The sequence below is a fragment of the Silene latifolia genome, chromosome 3 (assembly GCF_048544455.1).
Source record: "Silene latifolia isolate original U9 population chromosome 3, ASM4854445v1, whole genome shotgun sequence".
Lineage (NCBI taxonomy): Eukaryota > Viridiplantae > Streptophyta > Magnoliopsida > Caryophyllales > Caryophyllaceae > Silene > Silene latifolia.
Window position 1 is genome coordinate 146823065 of NC_133528.1, and position 18574 is coordinate 146841638.

The 18574-nt window shown below is 34.2% G+C and overlaps 3 protein-coding genes across 3 annotated transcripts; 2 read left to right on the forward strand and 1 right to left on the reverse strand.

Annotated features, from left to right (window-relative positions):
- Positions 1-2805: 2805 nt before the first annotated feature.
- LOC141648342 (uncharacterized) lies at positions 2806-6797 on the forward strand. Its single transcript, XM_074456898.1, has 9 exons — positions 2806-2892; positions 3260-3678; positions 3767-3845; positions 4486-4636; positions 4762-4934; positions 5009-5109; positions 5197-5255; positions 5374-5444; positions 6151-6797. Exons 2-9 carry the CDS (start codon positions 3284-3286, stop codon positions 6343-6345), a joined length of 1224 nt encoding a protein of 407 aa, XP_074312999.1. The 5' UTR covers positions 2806-2892; positions 3260-3283; the 3' UTR covers positions 6346-6797.
- Positions 6798-6878: 81 nt separating this feature from the next.
- Positions 6879-9682, reverse strand: LOC141648343 (uncharacterized). The gene is made up of 6 exons (XM_074456899.1): positions 9589-9682; positions 8115-8533; positions 7939-8017; positions 7712-7862; positions 7329-7608; positions 6879-7227 (listed from the first exon to the last, which is right to left on the reverse strand). Exons 2-5 carry the CDS (start codon positions 8525-8527, stop codon positions 7433-7435), a joined length of 819 nt encoding a protein of 272 aa, XP_074313000.1. The 5' UTR covers positions 8528-8533; positions 9589-9682; the 3' UTR covers positions 6879-7227; positions 7329-7432.
- Positions 9683-14106: 4424 nt separating this feature from the next.
- On the forward strand, positions 14107-16824 carry LOC141648344 (uncharacterized). Its single transcript, XM_074456900.1, has 2 exons — positions 14107-15076; positions 16371-16824. Exons 1-2 carry the CDS (start codon positions 14293-14295, stop codon positions 16724-16726), a joined length of 1140 nt encoding a protein of 379 aa, XP_074313001.1. The 5' UTR covers positions 14107-14292; the 3' UTR covers positions 16727-16824.
- Positions 16825-18574: the final 1750 nt, after the last annotated feature.

Here is an 18574-nt window from a genome sequence, read left to right on the forward strand (position 1 = left end):
TAAATTCTCTTGATTAGTTAATAGTTCATTTTTTTCTCATATCGAAATACGATGAGATATATGAAAAATATGAAACATTAATAATGTATCAATTTAAAATATTTAAATAATAACTAAAAATAAAACCTCTATATATACCGCAAATGTGTGGGATTTACACTATTAAATACCAATAGTATAATTGTTACATTCTCTAATATCCCTATCTAAAAAACCGCGCATTTGCGCGGGATCTATACTAGTTAAAAATAACATTGCATGAAATCATTACTATCTAATTAAAAAGGTAGCTTAGAACATTCAATTCCATTTCACATGACATTTTCACACCCCATTAACTCCTATTCATTTTTATTGATTATTTAATTATATTGACAATATGACATGCATGGAATATTAATTGTATTTATAAAACTATAATCTATAATTAAAAAGTAAACCAAATTATCTACCATTATCTGAATGTCATATTTTAAATTTCATAAGATAATTTCTAAACCTTTCTTATGCAAAGTGGATTTTGTAAAAAAAAAAAATAGAATAATAATAAAGCAAATGTTTTACATTCCATTTCTCTTTTGCTCCATATTTATGTCTATATTAAATTTCATAATAATGAAAAAAATCTGTAACTTAATAATTTAAATATAAAATATATAAATCTAATTAAAAGGCAAGCAAAACTAACTATCATCATTTACATGTCATATTTTAATTACATAATAAGACAACATCTTAAATCAATCTCCTGTAAAGTGGATCTTGTAAAAAAATAAATTATACTAATAATAATCAAGCAAAACTTATACATTCCATTTCTCTTTATTCCTTATTAATGTTTATATTAAATTTCATAATAATGAAAAATGATGCTCAAAAGTCGTGAACCTTGATTCATATTTATACCTATATTAATTTTGATAATAATGAAAAAATGATGCTCAAAAGTCATAAAACGCATCCTCAATTCTTTATATATTTTTGATTGAAGACAAAATTTATAAGTCAAAATTTTTCTTATCTCTATCGTCAGTAGAATTAAATGTATCACTAAACTTTCCTATCATTCTATTAACATCAAGCCAAGTGTATTAAGGTTTTAAAATTATTAACTAAATTATTTACTTTTTATGTAAGTTCCATTGGGTTATGAAATGTTCATCACATTTTCAATTTCATCGTTTGTGTTTGTTTTGTTCTCATTTAGGGGCTATCAAGATTTGTGGGGTTGAGCTATTTAAAGGTAATATACTTACATCTCTACGACTTCATTCTCATTCCTTTTTTCTTTCACTATTTAAGAGGAAACTTAAGTTAACAACGATAATATTGCTTAAAACAAATTTCACTATTTTGTTGGTTAATTCAGACTAATTACTGAGTAACTTTTTTTTATTATAGGGTCGATTCGTTGGAAAAGAAGACTATATGGAGAAGTAAAATATTAGGATAGCTTAAATAACTATATATTGGAGACTAACTACAAGATTGACGACATCAACGTGAATGACTAATAGTTTTTTTTTTACTTTTTTTTCAAATGTATATTTTATTTTGGTATTTGTTTGTTTTTTTCATCGTTTTACCTTTGAAAAATAGCAATATTCACCTACTTTGGCTTATTTAATTTATCGACTTTGATCTCTATGTTAACATGTAAATGCCCGTAATCTTAGTACGCAATCAATGATGACTTATTCATAAGGTGAGCTTACTATATGTTTTGATATTTTATAAAATTTCAATTATTAAAAACACTAGAAACGTCACACTCAAAACAAAACATCCCGTGAATTTCATGGGCCACAAAACTAGTTTAGGATTTAAATTGGTGGGAAAGATTGAAATTTTGGATGTAATTAGAGCAGTCGGAAGTTGGTAGGAATAAACATATGTTAATTAGCAAATGTTAACAAAAGGGACAGACGGAAAAATGGGTATTAATGGAAAAGTTAACGGAAATTGCTGTCAAGGGTCACCATGTAGAAATTCAAACAATTTAAGGGCATCTCGTAGATTTTTGTAAAATGAGGGGTACTACTTAAAATTGAAAAAACATGGGATACCATATAGAAAAAAGGGAAAATGCATGGTGTCCTTGAGGGTTGTTATTTTGCACGAAATACCCAAAATTTTGAATTTTAACTCCTAGCCACGAAATAACTCGGGTTTACGAGATCGGAACTTGATGGTTTTTTCAAAAAAATCGTCTTTTCGAGAACTACGATTTGAAAAAAAAAAATTGAGTTTGTAATTCGTGACCAAGAGATATGATCACTCAAAGTTTGTTCGGTAAAAAAATTTTGACATACAAAAACTCCTAGCCACGGGATCCGAATACCACAATTTTTTTTTCCAAATCGTAGTTCTCGAAAAGAGGATCGTTTTGAAAAAAATATTGTTACATTTCGATCTCGTAAACACGAGTTATGACATCTTAAAGTTTTTCGGATCAAAATTTTGGGCATTTCGTGCGAAATGACAAATCTCGAGGACACCGTATGCATTTTCCATAAAAATCCAAAAATAAAAAAAATAATTTAAAAGGAGAAGATGTATAATTAATTAATTGACACGTTTTAATGTTAACACGCACTTGGGAGACTTGAACTTTTTCTTTTTTTTTTTTTTTTTTTTTTTTTTTTGGTAACGAGGGAACCCGCAGCCGCTACCTTCGGTGCGACTTTGGGTAAACCGCGGGTGTACGTGATAGCCTGCAAACCACGTATACCAGGTAAACCACCCAAGGGTGACAGGCTCGAAGTCTATTAGGCATGGACTCAGGCTAAAAATGATCCACAAGAAACTTGAACTGTTTCGTAAAGGGAATTTGTGTTCCCTTACCCCGGCTTCTCCGATATTGTCTGCCGCCTCGACCCTGACATAGCACAGGTATTCCGTATTCATCTGTATATTGTTAGCATAAATTAGTCTACTTTAGTCAAAAGTTTTAGCAATTACTCGTATTTCATTATTTAGCATGAATTTGCATATTACTCACTCTGTCCCGGTCATTTGTTGTCTTTTTCATTTTTGGGTGTCTCGGTCATTTGTTGTCCTTTCTATTTTAAGAATAAATTTGATGAGTAATTTGATATTTCACATTCAATTTAATCCACTTATCATTTAATAATTGGCCTAATCCCCTTTAGTCTTTGTGTCAAAATCAAAGGACAACAAATGATCGGTGCAACAGAGGGAGTATATTTTATCAATTTTCCAGAAATAATTCTTTCTGGGTTCATTGTATTTGTTGCAGTTGTTAGAAAGCCACAGGATAGCAATGACTATTATAAATTACAAAGGATTTGCTACAAGCTTTGATGAAATCCTTCAAACAGATAACGAGGGGAAGTTGTTGAATTTGCTTCGAAACTGCCATATTAATCACACTATTATCAACTCGTTGGCGAATGAGTGTGTAGAATTCGGTGCCTCAAAGTGTTTGATTACCTTGATCAGAGGAGAAGTTTGCAATATGCATCCTACATTTGATGCAGCAAACTTGCCTGATAACGGTGTGACTCCCCTTGCTTACATTGCACATAGCTGCCCTCTAGATACCCAAGTTATCGACCTAATATTCACTAAGTGCGGTGGTACTTGTCTTGCAAATGTTTACTGCACCATTGGTGTACTCGAGGGGCTTCCAATTCATTTTCTTCTCGTTAACTTGAGGTTGTTTTGGTTTTCTCATCTGTCTTTTTTTAGTTCACTTAATCTCTGAGTGAGTTTCTTAGTTTTGTTATTTGCCAACTTATTGCAGTGTTATAGAGCACCTATATTTGTGGAATCGATGCAGGTCTATCGCCAAACTTGTTATTCTACTCTGCGTGTGGGAAACGGTTGGTCGTTTGTTAGCCTTGTTCTTCTTCTTCTTCTCTTTTACCCTTAGTTGAAACAAAGTTAAAGTTTGCTCTTTTCCACTTGCTACTAGCTTAGGTGAAAGAGATACTCCCTCTGTCCCGATCATTTGTTGTCCTTTTCCATATTGGGGTGTCTAAGTGAGTTGTTGTCCTTTTTATTTTAAGAATGAACAATTTGATCATTCACCAAAGGACAACAATTGACCGGGACGGAGGGAGTATTTAGGATATCCATTTAGGAACAAAAAAATTGATTTTAACAAGTTTATATTATAGACACAACTACACAAGGTTGCTGTAATGTCAATTTCTCCGAGTGAGGATATCGCTCAAGAGCATGGTAATATATTTTGGTTTGTCACCTCACCATGAAATTGGTCTAGTGGCATTGTGCCTTAAATACGGTCGATACCGCCTCAAAATACTTCGAAACTTGGCTTCTTAGTTGGTATTTGTTGTTCATCTTTCATTTGATGTAAATGGTGCCAATTTTGAAAATTTGCTTTGCATGGCTGTTCTGAAATGATTCTGTATTTGTCACCTATTTTTCCTTTTTCTTTGCTACTTATTGTACTACATACGAAATATCTAACTTTTGTTAATTTTACTACATATATAGAAACCAATCTTGGATTCTTTACGAGTTCTCGTAAATCACACAGACTCAATCAACAGTATTGCCTGGAATATTTTAAGTAATGGAGGGTTGAAGCAGTTTGCAGCCTTACTTTTGATTGCTCGCGAGAAAGTTATAGCCCCGTTTGACACAGGTGAATGTGCATTATCTATCCTCTTGACGACTGCTTTGCAGCATTACAACTTGGTGAAAACTAAAGAGTGTGGTACTGTGGTCCTGTTGTACATGTGCTAAATTTGTTGTCGGATTATTTCGTAGGTTTGACGATTCACCAATATATAACTAATGAAATCAACTTAGTTCCCGAAGATAAAGCTAGCCTTGATCAAGTTGAGTCCAAATGTATACTCAGAGATGCGCAAACTCTGCTTGCTCTGTTTGAACTAGCTGGTGATGATTTGAGTTCATATTGTTGCTCAATGCAGAAATACGTATGTTTTCTACCATTTAGGAGTACAACTGTTTATCTTGTAGGCGATTTGATTCTACTTTTTACCTCATTCAGGTTTCTGCAGATGATGTGGTGGACGATATTTGTGGCTTGTTGATAAAACATAAAGTTAGATTGATAATGGAGGATATCGATTTAATTGACTCTCCCCCTAAGTACGGGCATGCTTCTTTTGATTGCGATTCATTTCTCTTTCATTTTGTCTTTGTTAAAGTATTTTTTGTTAAATTCTTTGTTGGTAGGGGATATGTTGGCCGTGCTATCCCAGATTCAAAAGATTATAACCCGTCGGAGGATATATGTAAGTTTTCTTTGGATGGTTTCAGATTCTTCTCATTTTTATTTTTGTCAAAATAAAACACACTGTCAATTAAATGAATGCTCTAAAATGTTTTTTTTTTTTCCGTTAATACTTCCAGGTTACATGGAAGCTAAATTGGAACCTCGTCCAGCTTTACCCCAAACTTCCGCTTACTCAAGATTCTATGATGTAAGTTGAGTTATATCCTAAAGAGTTCTATTGTACTGTCTACTTCATATCTTTCATGATTTTGAAAGAGAGATCTAGGGCTTGTTTATTGGGATATTAGATTGACAAAATTTTGAGGGAAAGAGCGGGTTTGGAGGGGGTTCCGGTAGAGTTTCAAAACACTTTTAAACCTTAAAACCTCTAGTAACATATAAGGAGTACAAACAAGTTAGGCCCCTTTTTGTTATTCCCCGAATTCTTACTCATTATTCCTAATTTAACTCCAGCATGTTAGCCAACTTGAAAACTCCTATAAAGTTTGTCCTTGCCCAAAAATTTATTTGGAAATTACAAATTTGTTATCAAAAATAGGGGACCTCGCGTCCAAAAGGCGCGCGCCTTCGCCTTGTATCAAACTAAGGTTCAAACATTAAAGTGGAATATACTCCTTCCGTCCCGATCATTTATTTACCTATCATATTTGGGTGTCTTATATTGAGAAATTTTTTTGAAGGGTAATAACCTATTGTCCACTTGTTATTCATAACAATATCTACAAATGGTCCCTCCTTACTCCTTGGTATTTGTGCAAAACCAATGATAACAATGATCGGGACGGAGGGAGTAATTGTTTAACATGTAGGGTATGTGATTTTTGATTGGTGTAATGTTTTTTTCCGCTCTTTCATAAATTTTGTGATCTATATGAGTGTGGATCTCTTTTCAGTTTGCCTACGGCTGGCCGCTTTACCAGGCAATATCACTACCAATCCCTAGTTGTTTGCAAGGAAGACTTTACTCCACCCGAGCTTGTCAAGTTGGGAAGATGAGCATGTCACTTCCGCGTACTGCTGTCAGTCCTATGCCTAGGCGTTTGGGTTATATTGCTATGAAATATATGGGTAGGTTTAGATTTCTCTGATGACTAAAGGTTTGTTTGGATGGAGGGATTTGGAGAGAAAGGAAAGGGAGGGAGAGTAGGGGATTTAAAATAAAATCTCTTATTTGGATAGCAAATAATAGAGGGAAATGGAAGGGGAGGTAAATGGAGGGATTCATTTTCCCTCCTCCAAAGCAAATCAAAATCTCTTCCTATTGGATTTGGAGGAAAATTGTATCCGAACACCCCTCCCAATCCCTTCCCTTCGTTTCCCTTCCCTCTTCCTCCCTAGCCTCCCTTGCCCTCCTATTTCGTATCCAAACAAGGCATAAGGTAGTAAGGTGGCTTATCGACCTGAAAGCAGATTATGTAATGCTGTATTTATTAATGTAAGCATCTTAATTTGGCGAATGTTATTTGCTCTTTTGTTTTGTAAACTTGTAATACGACTTTAAAATAGATCATGTAAAATTAATCACTAGGAAATTGGTGTAACAAGTGTGTGTTTTTGATTAATGACAATTGTTAGTTTGGATCTTCTAGTGAGTGTAGAAATGCCAACAAAGAAAAAAAAATGGAAATCGACACTCGGTCACTTGAATTCAGCAAAAGGCCTCGGAAATAGAGTAGTGTATAATCAGGGTTAAGCTGCTACAAACAATACAGTATTACCAAATACATGAGAGAAATACTAGCGAACATAAATAACATGCTTAAGCGTAGACGGCAGTGAACATCTTAAAATTTAATCCCTCTCTTGAGTCTACGGGCAATCAAAGCCAGATGCTTCCGCGAAATGCCTGAACCTCCATTATTGACCTGACCTGGTGCCGTTCTGAATAGCCGTAGCTCGGAAGCACAAGGATTCTTCATGCTTAGCAGTGGACCTGACTTTAGCTTGTGAAATAACACACACGTCCCAGGCTGAAAAGATACGAGTTTTACATTACCAACCAAACGACCCCTCCATTTTTATTCAGGGTATTGAGGTAAAATAAACATATTCAACTCACAACAAAACTTACGTAAGAATAGCTGTGACGAGTCGCACCAAAACCTTGGGCCCGAGTAAGAGATAAAGGTAAACAGTATTTCTTGTCTTGACTTTCGGGATCTGTTTCACAAGTATTCAATATAGGCAAGTGCAATATAAGCTCAAAGCAGCACCAGCTCTCTCAAAAATATCAAGCAGCTTGTAGACTTCTATAAGCATGGACTGAAATAAAGCTTCTTCGTAGTCAAGATCTCCCTTCTTAGAGTTCAACTTCTGCACCATCTCTATTATGCGTTGTCGAATTGTCAAGCCTATGTGGCAGTACGTAGATTCCAATAGACGTCGCAGTAAGTTAAGTTATTAACTGATCATAATATCCACAAAGATTTTTCAAGCACAAGAGAAACAAAATACCCGAGTCAAATGGAACCAAGACCTTTTCTTGAGCCACAAGAAGCAAAGCTGCAAATGATGCCAATTTTCCTTGTTTAACATATGACAATGCAATATTGTTGAGCCTATCCGTGTGTGGAGCAAGCAACCGTGCACAGTTCAAACTTGGTCTCTACATCAGGAGACAGTAAAACATATCAAATATGAATAATGATTGAAGCTCAGGGTCGGATACAGAAACAACCCACCGTTTCCCATTGGCAGAGTAATATAATAAGTTTGATGAGAGAGTCGCCTGAAGACCATGGGAGTAGATGGGGTTTATAACTGGCAAAAGGGAGAAATAAGAGTGACAAAATCAGAAGATGCCTTTGTGAGATCGAGTAATAAAAGATGAAAGGCTGAAGAGGGTCAACAGTAGTACCTAAACGACAAGAGTGCATGATCTAGCGGACAGATAGGATGATCATCAAAAGCATATGTATACAGTTTACACTTAATGTTGGCTTGATCAGCTGGCCCTTGCTTGAGCATTAGGTCAATAATATCATCCGCTTCAGGGAAGAAGTAAGCAACATAAGCAAGAGGTGTTGGTTCTGCGGAATATTGAGCTGCTTCTCTAGCATAAAGTTGATGGGGACTTATGCCAGCCTCCCCTTGGATGATTGCGAGCAAACACTTTTTGGCATGAAACAATGCACACCTCCTCACCGCATTCTTCAAATTTACAGTATGAGCATAAGCTGAGAGCAGTCGCACGAACCGTTCCTTGTCATCAGTTTTAAATATCTCAATCACCTCAGCATCCACATAACCTTCAAAGGGGTCTGTTTTCATCTTTCACTGTTGCTTCACAACAAGGGTAATAATCTAATTAATTAACCAAATCCAATCACAATAAACTAGCATCTCAATTTTAACCAATAATCCTCTAGGGGTTGCACAACAAGGGTAATAATCTAATGAAACCCGTACAATTTAAAATTAAGGGAAAATGTACGTGGTTCCCTTCAAGTTTTGATTTTTGCCGAAATACCCAATTTTTTGTTCCGGAAAACTTCAAGAGGCTATAACCCGTGTCTACGAGTTCAGAAAGTGATAATTTTTTTTCAAATCGATTATCTTTCCGAGAACTGCGATTTGGAAAAAAAAAATTGCCGTATTTGGATACCGTGGCTAGGAGTTTTTGTACGTCAAAGTTTTTTTTACCGAACAAACTTTGAGTGACCATATCTCTTGGTCACGAATTCCAAACTCGACAACTTTTTTTTTTCAAATCGTAATTCTTGAAAAGATAATCAATTTGAAAAAAAATACATTACTTTTCGAGCTCGTAAACACGAGTTATAGCCTCTTAAAATTTTCCGGATAAAAAAATCGGGTATTTCGGACACCGCGTGCATTTTCCGTAAAATTAAACATAATAATTTAAAGACATAATTTAACTGCCATTAACATCTCATTTCTCCACCGTATATATACATACACCAACACGAATACGGTTTACGAAGAAATTGAGGAAATACCCCCTCTGTCTCACAATATAGTTCATCGAAGAATTAATGTAAACTATTCACTGTCCTCTCTATTAGGATCGGTTAATGTAATTGGTACGAACAACGAACATAAGAATAGTAAATACGATAATCTTTCCCGAATCTCGATTCTAAATTAAAAAGACTAGAACTTTAGAGGGTAAACTCCAAAGTTAACAGAACAATTTGATTAATAAATCACAAGGAAGAAAGATTGTGTAACTAGACAGGTCTCAAATAATGCTCATGGGCGTTGTAATCATTTGTTTACGTTCGATTAAAATACCGCTGAGAAATAATAAAAAGTTAAAACAAATAATTGGGAGTTTGGGACAGGTGAGAAATTAAGGAGAATTGACTTACATTTTAAGGGTTTAGACGCCCCCAAGAGGGAGAGCTACAGATGAATAGCAAACCGTGGATAGAATATCGAGTTTGTCTGTTTAGAGGTTATGTATGAAAGGTGCTCGATGAAATTTCCCAAAGAAAATTAAAGTACAAGGTGATTTCTAATTTTTTAATATTGACTTGGTTGTAGTTTCTTTTTATTGATATTGAATTTTGGGGAAGTGGCAAATAAGTCTTAAATGTTTGCCATTACGTGTAAATTAGCCTTATACTTAACTTTTTTTCTAATGCAAATTAACTCCATTAGTTATATCCGATGTGGAATTCAGTCCAATTAGAGATTTCCGTGTAAATTTCTCGTCGGAAAACATTGACATGGCACCGAAAAGATGACTAGGATAAACTAAGTTAAATAATAAATTTTTTTTAAAAAAACATGGATTATCAGCTTATTTCCACTCTATCTCGTTTCTTTCTCCCTTTTATCTCCATCACTCTCATTGTGAGCTCCTTCCTCAATCCCCAATCCTCACACCTCCATCCATCTTCTCTATTTTTTCATTCAATTTTATTTGATGTAGCCTACACTCATTTTCACATATCGCCGCCATTTTTGTAATTGAAAGTATACTCCAGAACCATAAAAACAGAAAAAAAAAATGATATTTGGGGAAAATTGAATTTATGTAGTCTACCTATATACAACCATTTTTTCGCAATCTGAACTCGAAAATTGAATGAAGTTTTGTAATAATGGCGATAATTGAGGTCGATCTTACTATTCTTGTTGTGATAAATTAAACGAAGTTCCTGTGATAAAATTAAACGAAGTATTATGCTATCTGAGCTCGAAAATTAAACGAAGTTTCGCAACAATACCAATTGGAAATTAAACGAAGTTTCGCAATAATTATGTTTTTTTTTTAAAAAAAAAGAATATTATCTAACTTAATTTATCCTAATAATCTTTCCGGTGCCATGTCAATGTTTTCCGGAGAGAAATTTACTCGATATCTCTAATTGGGCTGAATTCCACATCGGATATAACTAATGGAGTTAATTTGCACTACAAAAAAGTTATGGGGCTAATTTGCACGTAGTGGCAAACGTTTGGAGCTTATTTGCCACTTCTCCATACTAGATTTAACCCGGGCCTGTTTGTAATATGCTGTGATTATGATGTAATAATATTTTAAGGTCCTGGTCTTTTGCACGCACTTAATTTTGCTGAAATGAACATATAGAAGTTGTATTGAACTTATAAGAGGTGACTTGAACTTATTGAAATTGAATTGAACTTATAAGAGCTGACTTGAACTTAAGCTTAACTTATAGAAACATTAAGAGACATAAGATACTAAGAAAGTCAAGTGAGTATTAGTAATAGGTAATTGATTTTATTTAGGGAAACTACCTTGAATAAGACGGTATTCTTATAGTGTTTAGATTATCATAATTATTAGTGAAAATTACAACTTACCACCTAGTATGCACCGTATTTTGCAAATTACCACCTAGTATTTCGTTTATTACAAATAACCACCTACATTACACCGTATACATCCGAATTCCCACCATATATCATTCTCGACCATCATTTAATTTAATTCCCGACTCATTAAGTGAATAAATTATAGAATGACCAAAACACCCTTACTTTTATTATTCACTCTAAACACTCACTACAAACAAAATCAAACTCTTTACCCAAAAATACAATCAAAATTAATTTGTATTTGAAGAATCAATATCAAACAATTATTCATCAATCTTAAACAAATCTCAAAGATGAACTAGTATCAATTTACTTAGAATTGTTCCTCCACCACAACGAAACCCCCACCTCATCTTCAAACCCACTATAGTCCACACTCCACAAATCCCCCCCAAAAAAACCAAATCCTCTCAAACGCAGTGGCGGTGTTAGAAATCTATATCTCATTATTACAACATATTCATATATGTTTCAAATTTAATTTAGTCATAAAATTAATTAGATCTTATGCATGCAAACATAAGTAAATATAAAGAAGAAATCATCATTCTTACATTGGAAATTTCGGATTATTGGGCACAAGTGAGTTCTCCTACTCACTTGTTTTTGAGCTTCCTAAAATGGATGAACAAAGGATTCAAGTATAGAATCCCTCCCAAGGAATAATACCCAAGATAACCTCTTAATAAAATTAATATTATTAATACTAGAACAATATTAATTTAAATAAAATTGACCCAAAAATATTTATTTTGGTCTCTTAATTTCGGTTAAGAGAAGGGAGAAGAAGAAGTAATTTTTATCTCTCTAAAAATCTATATTTTTTGATGTTAGAATGAATGAAAATCACTAGTTTGCATGTAGTGAATATTAGGTAAAATAAGCAAAAGACCCTTAGCCTTTTTCACTAGGAAAACCGGGTAGGAGGGGGTGGGTATGGCCAATACATGAGCTTCTATTCTTCCCAAGAATTATAGGCATGTAAGGCTATATGTTAGGGCTTATGATTATGCCTTCCACTTAAACATTATTAACACAAATAAGCCTAATATTCCCTCCTAATTTTCGGCACATATAGTGTAAAATGGAAAATCCATTTTACACATTATTTTGTCAATTTGTCACATGTAACATGTTTCATGACATTAGGTATATAAAATGTATTTTTAACAATTAAAAATCAACATATTAATAAAATATGTCACTTATAAAGTTTACCTAGTAATTCATAATTACTTGTACCGTAATGGGATCCCGAGTCATAAATTACAACATTTTGTATTTATAATAATCAATTCATTCTGTTTCAATTGTTTCCGTAAACAATAATTTCATCTAAGTAATAAAACAATTCGATTACTTAGACCGTATCTTATTTAATCAAATTATAACGAGATACGTAAATATTACTTCCAAAATCGTCCGTCAATTTTAAGTAATTTAATTAACCCGTATCGTCATACGATTAATTAAATAATCAATTAAGAGTGTTACCCTTTAGGTATGACCTAAGGGGATCAACTGATCACCACCGTCGCACGACAGTAATGTCAAACTCTAGTCAGCCAATCATTACCGATATGTGTGGACCGGTTGACAGTAAAATATTACTTCCCAATTGTATTCTTAAAATGAGACTTAAACATGTGATCATCATGATCGACAGTTGTGATCGCATTATTGTCGGAGGACACATATTCCAACAATCTCCCACTTATCCTCGACAAGTGTGCGTCACCAATTCTCTTGTCCTATTACTATCTCCTACTCAATGCAAGGTGTCTTTCAGGTCGTACTTGCAAGTGATCATATCGAGAGTAGTTTCCTCGATCTGGAGAACAACTGATTGACCGGAATCATATTGTTATAAACATTCAATTACATAATTCTCTCATATCTTACCATCAATACACGATTATTGATGGTTTACAACGAGAACTTGCCAAAATTGAATATTTGGTGAATTATTGTTTGATTTGAATTTACAAGTTATATAAATCCATTGGGATGTTTATCACTCCCCAATCCCCAATCCCCAATCCCCAATCCCCATGGCATGGGATAACATCACGACCACATGTAACTTGTCATAATGGTCTCAAGATAGGTATTCCAACGAAATAAAAAAGACATATGGATTACTCAACTTACCCCAACGTTGTCTGCACAAGTAAACATCAATAAATTCAATTATTATTGTTATTGTTGACGATGAATACCCTGTTTTACACTTTTACACAAAAAGAAGAACAAGATTTGACTAAAGTAAGACATAAAATATCTTCTACTAACAATTACGGAGTATATCCCCTATCTTAGAAGACCATTGTTAAATTATTGTTACATATTGACTTTAATCATTAACAATTTAACATTGATTGATTATTAATATTATCAAATGTACATGTAATGAGAAATTAAATTTATTAATCTAATTTATTAAAATAATTATTTTTTATACTCGAAAAAAGTAGTACTTGCCTTCCCATAAAATACAAATTGGAGTAGTTAGAAATTACTCTACTTCAAAATCCGGTTTTTAAAAATCGGTTTTTCTAAAATGTGCCCTAAGGGCACATGTTAATAACCTTAATATGGTAAGATTGACAACATATTTTCATGAAATATTTAACTATAAACTCATTGTTACCATAATTAGTGAGAATATATTGTTAATCTTACCATATTAAGGTTATTAACATGTGCCCTTAGGGCACATTTTAGAAAAACCGATTAAAAATTACTCCCGTATAAAAAAAATTCCTAAAATTATTCTCTGAAGATACATTTTTCATTTTTGCCTAAAAAGGCTTGCCAAGGGCGGCCAGGTTTGAAATTAAGAACCCGGACCCGGCCAGAATATGGGGCGGGTCAACTGTCGGACAGGTTCGGCTATGCCAAACATGACCCGTGAAATGGGTCAGGCCGGGTTGACCCGTCACTTTGGCCAGGTCTAGATCTAACTCAAAAATTGAAAACAATATGGAACATAGAGAATAAATAAACAAACAATATTTCGACGGTCCATAAGAAATTACACCTCAATTCCAACTAATTTGTCCTCTTATTACAACCACCATCTTAATTCATACACCACCTAGTTACCCCGCGGTTAACATTCAACAAACAATCATATTCAACTTCCAAATAATCTCCATTAAATATGTAAACCTCTTTTTTACGTTATTTATCCAACCCTAAATTACCAAATATTTACGTAAACCATGGGAGTTTTAATGGAGAATTCCTCATCGCCTCTTTTCTTTCTTCACCGTAACCTAATAACACCTCTCTTAGTCTCCGCCGATAAATCAATAATCTCCCTCTCTCAAAAATCGAAGCTTCTAGAGCTTATTCGACATGTGATCGTGTCCGTCTTTTTTGTTTTATTAAATCTCGTGTGCTCGCTTCCTTTGCCTTTTCCCTTTTGTTTCGAGGGTGGTTCTGGAGAAAATAACAAGTTTGATAATAAGCAGCTGGTGCATAGCCAAGTCAGCAATGGCCGTGCCAGTACTAGTGACACGGCCATTGCTCGGGCTATGAACCAGCTGCTTATGTTGGTTAACCACGTGCCCGTGAGCTCAAGAAAGTACGAGCTGGTCACGTGTTTAGCCGAGAAGTTGATTGAGGATAATCTTATGGACGGGTCGGATGTTCTTAGAGAGGTTAATTGTGTTGTTTTGAGTGAGGCGTTTGGGAGGGCTCTTTGTGGGCTTGAATCTGAGTTGTTGGGCTTAGATCAAGGTGATAGTTCCGGGTTTGGGTTGGGCCGGGTTGTGAGTATGGTTAAGGGATGGGGTGGGTTGAAGGAAAGTGGTGGTGGGCCAAGTCGGGTTGATATGGTGTTTGCTGAGAAGACGGCCGCGGAGTTGTTGTGGTTGGCCCAAAAGATGGAGGCTAGTGGTGGTGTAGAGGTGGTAGTAGAGAAATGGGCTTGGGCTTCTAATTTGGGTTGGTTGGCTTTGTCTTGTGAGTCTCGGGTTCAAGCCTCACTAGTTAAGCTCACAGGTTAGATATCCAATTCCGTCCCATCAATTTTAATTATTTTCATAAGTATTTTTTTCCTACTCGAATTCTTATAAATTTTACTCCGTATTATTTAAAAAAAATAGTTATATTAAATTGAGGGTTATATTCTTAGAGTCTAGACAATAATTTTAAAAGGATTAGAAATGCAAAACGATATGCATAAGAAAGGCCAAAAGAAAGAGTTGGCGATCGACATTTCTCTTTCGAAGAAAATTCATTCCAAATTGGTGGCTGAAATTAGTTTTGGTTGGTTGCGTGAGGTAAAAACAAATGTGTCCTACTATATACTCCCATCTCCGTGTCATTTATTTATTTACGTTTTATATTTTTTGTGAAGAGCATGAATTTAAGACGGAGGAAGTATGTTGGGGCTTTTTATCAACATGGTCTTTTGCAAGGAAAAAACTAGTCCTTAGAAAATGTAACTTTAATATTATTGATCATAGAAAATACATGTTAGAAAAATCGTTTAAATAATTACGTGATAACATTAAAGAGAAATTTGGAATGAATGGTTGTAGACAGTGGCGGAGCCAGGATTTGAATTTAGGGGGTGAAAAATTTTAGGGGGTGCGAACGACTAATTTCATAAGGCACCCCGAAATTTTTTTGAAAAATTTAACTAAAAACTTCGAAAATTTCATCCGCTAAGGGAGGCGACCGCCCCTACTAGCCCCCCTAGCTCCACCACTGGTTGTAGATTAATTAGTAGTAGCAATGAGACAAGTTACATGTTGGACTACGTCTTAAACATTCTAGGAAATGGAGAATTAGTCAACAGATTTTATCTTAGGCAACTATTGTAAATCCACCTTGCTTGTAAGTTGTAACCGTCTTTAGCTTCCTACTTGTTCTTTATAAGAGGTCTTTTTGAAGAAATGGATTTTGTCCGTATTCGTCTTCGATGAGATAATTTGTGGGTGACTAAGTAATTTCATTTTCTAAAATGAATAAAGGCTTTAATTTACAGTTGATTTTGTTTAAAACCGTGTTAATTTGTTTGATAATACCTCTTACAATCTTCTTTTATTTTCATTTTTATTTTAGTCGGATGTTAAAGTTATTTTAAGTTAAAAAGGTTTTAAATAAAATGTTTAATTTTAATAGCTAGGACCTACGAGTACATGAATATTATAATACAAAATCAGATCTAATTTACGACGGATGCCTCGGTCTTAAGCAAACTAACATTGTTACATACATACATATATGTGTACCACACTACATGCCAACATATCTACAATGAATTTTTTCTAAAATGTTATACTTGTAGCATTCTTGATCAAACAAGCAAATCAAATGTACAAAAGACAACAAACTAATGGAGAAGAATGGGAACGACAAAAGCACACAATGGTGAAGATGCTAATAACATGGATTCCATTGTTGTGCCAAGCGAACAATGGCACTGACTCGCCAACTCTTAGCGTTTCCGAGAGACGAGAGGTCGAAAAAGCACTCGAAGAAATAATCGAGATGATCGAAGATGACGAAGGTAGTCAAGAGAAGGTCCTCTCGGTGTGGCTTCATCACTTCACTCATTGTCCTTCCTCGGATTGGCCTAATCTCTATAATTCTTATGTCAAGTGGTGTACAATTTCTCGAAAGCTTATTGTGTCGCCTTGCTAACATTTTTCAACCAAAGTCAATGCACGATGATTTTATCGGCTTAACTAGTTGACATTTGTACATTTTTCAATTAAAGTCAATGCACGGTGATTTTATCAGCTAAAGTAGTTGATATTAGCAATATTTAGCATGATAGCTGAATAATTAAAATTAGAGATTCGCGAAGTTGGAACTTTAACTTGAATTAAGAGTTATTTAACCAACATACACCATTTATCCTCTCTAATTAAAAATTACAATTATAATGAATAAATCGGAATTATAAAATTATAATACACGGTTTTTGGAATTTTAGGTTACCGGGACAAAAACTTTCTTAAATGACACGGACGGTTCCTCGTGTCAGATAAAACAGCCACACAAATTTTGAGAAGCAACATAAAACATTTGAAAGGTGCCGGCCGGTATGCGATAAACTAGTCTCGAGGGAAAATCGGGTACTCCTTAAAAATAGAAGATAACTTGTTATTTAGGACTTAAAATCGAATACGGTAACTCATGAAGCGACCCAGGCATGTGGTAGGAAAACTGGTAGGAAAAGAAACATGACCAAGTACAACCTCCCAAGCGGCTCAAATTTAAGTGTATAGGACACGGTTTTCAGTATTTCAGGGTCTCGAAACAAAAATGTTTGTAAATCATACGGACGATTCCTCGGGTCAGATAAAGCAGCCACACAAATTTTGAGAAGCAACAAAGAAAATTTGAGAGGGCCCGTACGCGATAAACGAGTCTCGAACGAAAATCAGGTACTACTTAAAAATAGATAAATACTTCTTATTTAGGGCTGAAAATTGATTTCAATTACTCGTGAAAGAAGCAACCCCCGACAAGTGGAAGAAAAACTGGGAGGAAAAGAAACATGATCCGATACGAGCTCCCAAACGGCTCAAATTTAAGTGTATAATAACTCCGATTTTCGGGATTTCAGGTCTCGGGAGAAAAACGTCTGTAAATCATACAGACGGTTCCTCAAGTCAGATAAAACAACCACACAAATTTAGAGAAGAAACAGGACATTTGAGTGTGTCGGTATGCGATAAACTAGTCTCAGACGAAAATCGAATACTCCTTAAAAATAGATGATATCTTCTTATTTCGGGTTGAAATCGAATACGGTAACTGATTAAACGACCCCAGACGCGTGGTGGAAAAACTATGAGTAAAAGAAACATGACCCGATACGAGTTGCCAAACGGCTCAAATTTAAGTGTATAATACACGATTTTCGGGATTTCAGGTTTCTGAGACAAAAACTTCCGTAAATTATACGGACGGTTCCTCAGGTCAGATAAAGCAGGCACACAAGTTTCCTATATAACTATAAAAATAACAATCCTAATTTTCTTTTTTATTCAAAAAGTTGGTAGGTAAAACATACATACATAGATAATTAAATGAATTCTTTCGCTTTTATCCTTATTATGTTTTAAATTTATTAATAGTAAGAATATTATTTAGTTATTGTTTTTGTGTTTGTATTGAAATTGTAAGAAGATGACATACTCAATCCCCCTACTACTAAGAGAATAAAAATTCTCAAAAGTTTTCCCTCCAAACTCCACCTACTTATATAAGGAAAGAAATAAAATTTTCTCATTAAACTATAATCTTTTTCTTAAAGCATGATTTTTTTTATTAAATTCTAAATTATAATTATATAATGTTTTAATCAAAATAAAATAAAAGGAGTATAAAATTATAAAATACAGAATTGTTAATTTTTCTTCGAAAATGACTTAATACATACTTAAACTATATAAAACAATAAAATAATATTATTAGCTACGCGAAAAAAATTCGTTAAGATAATTTAAGCAAAGTTACAAAATAAAATCATTAACTTTA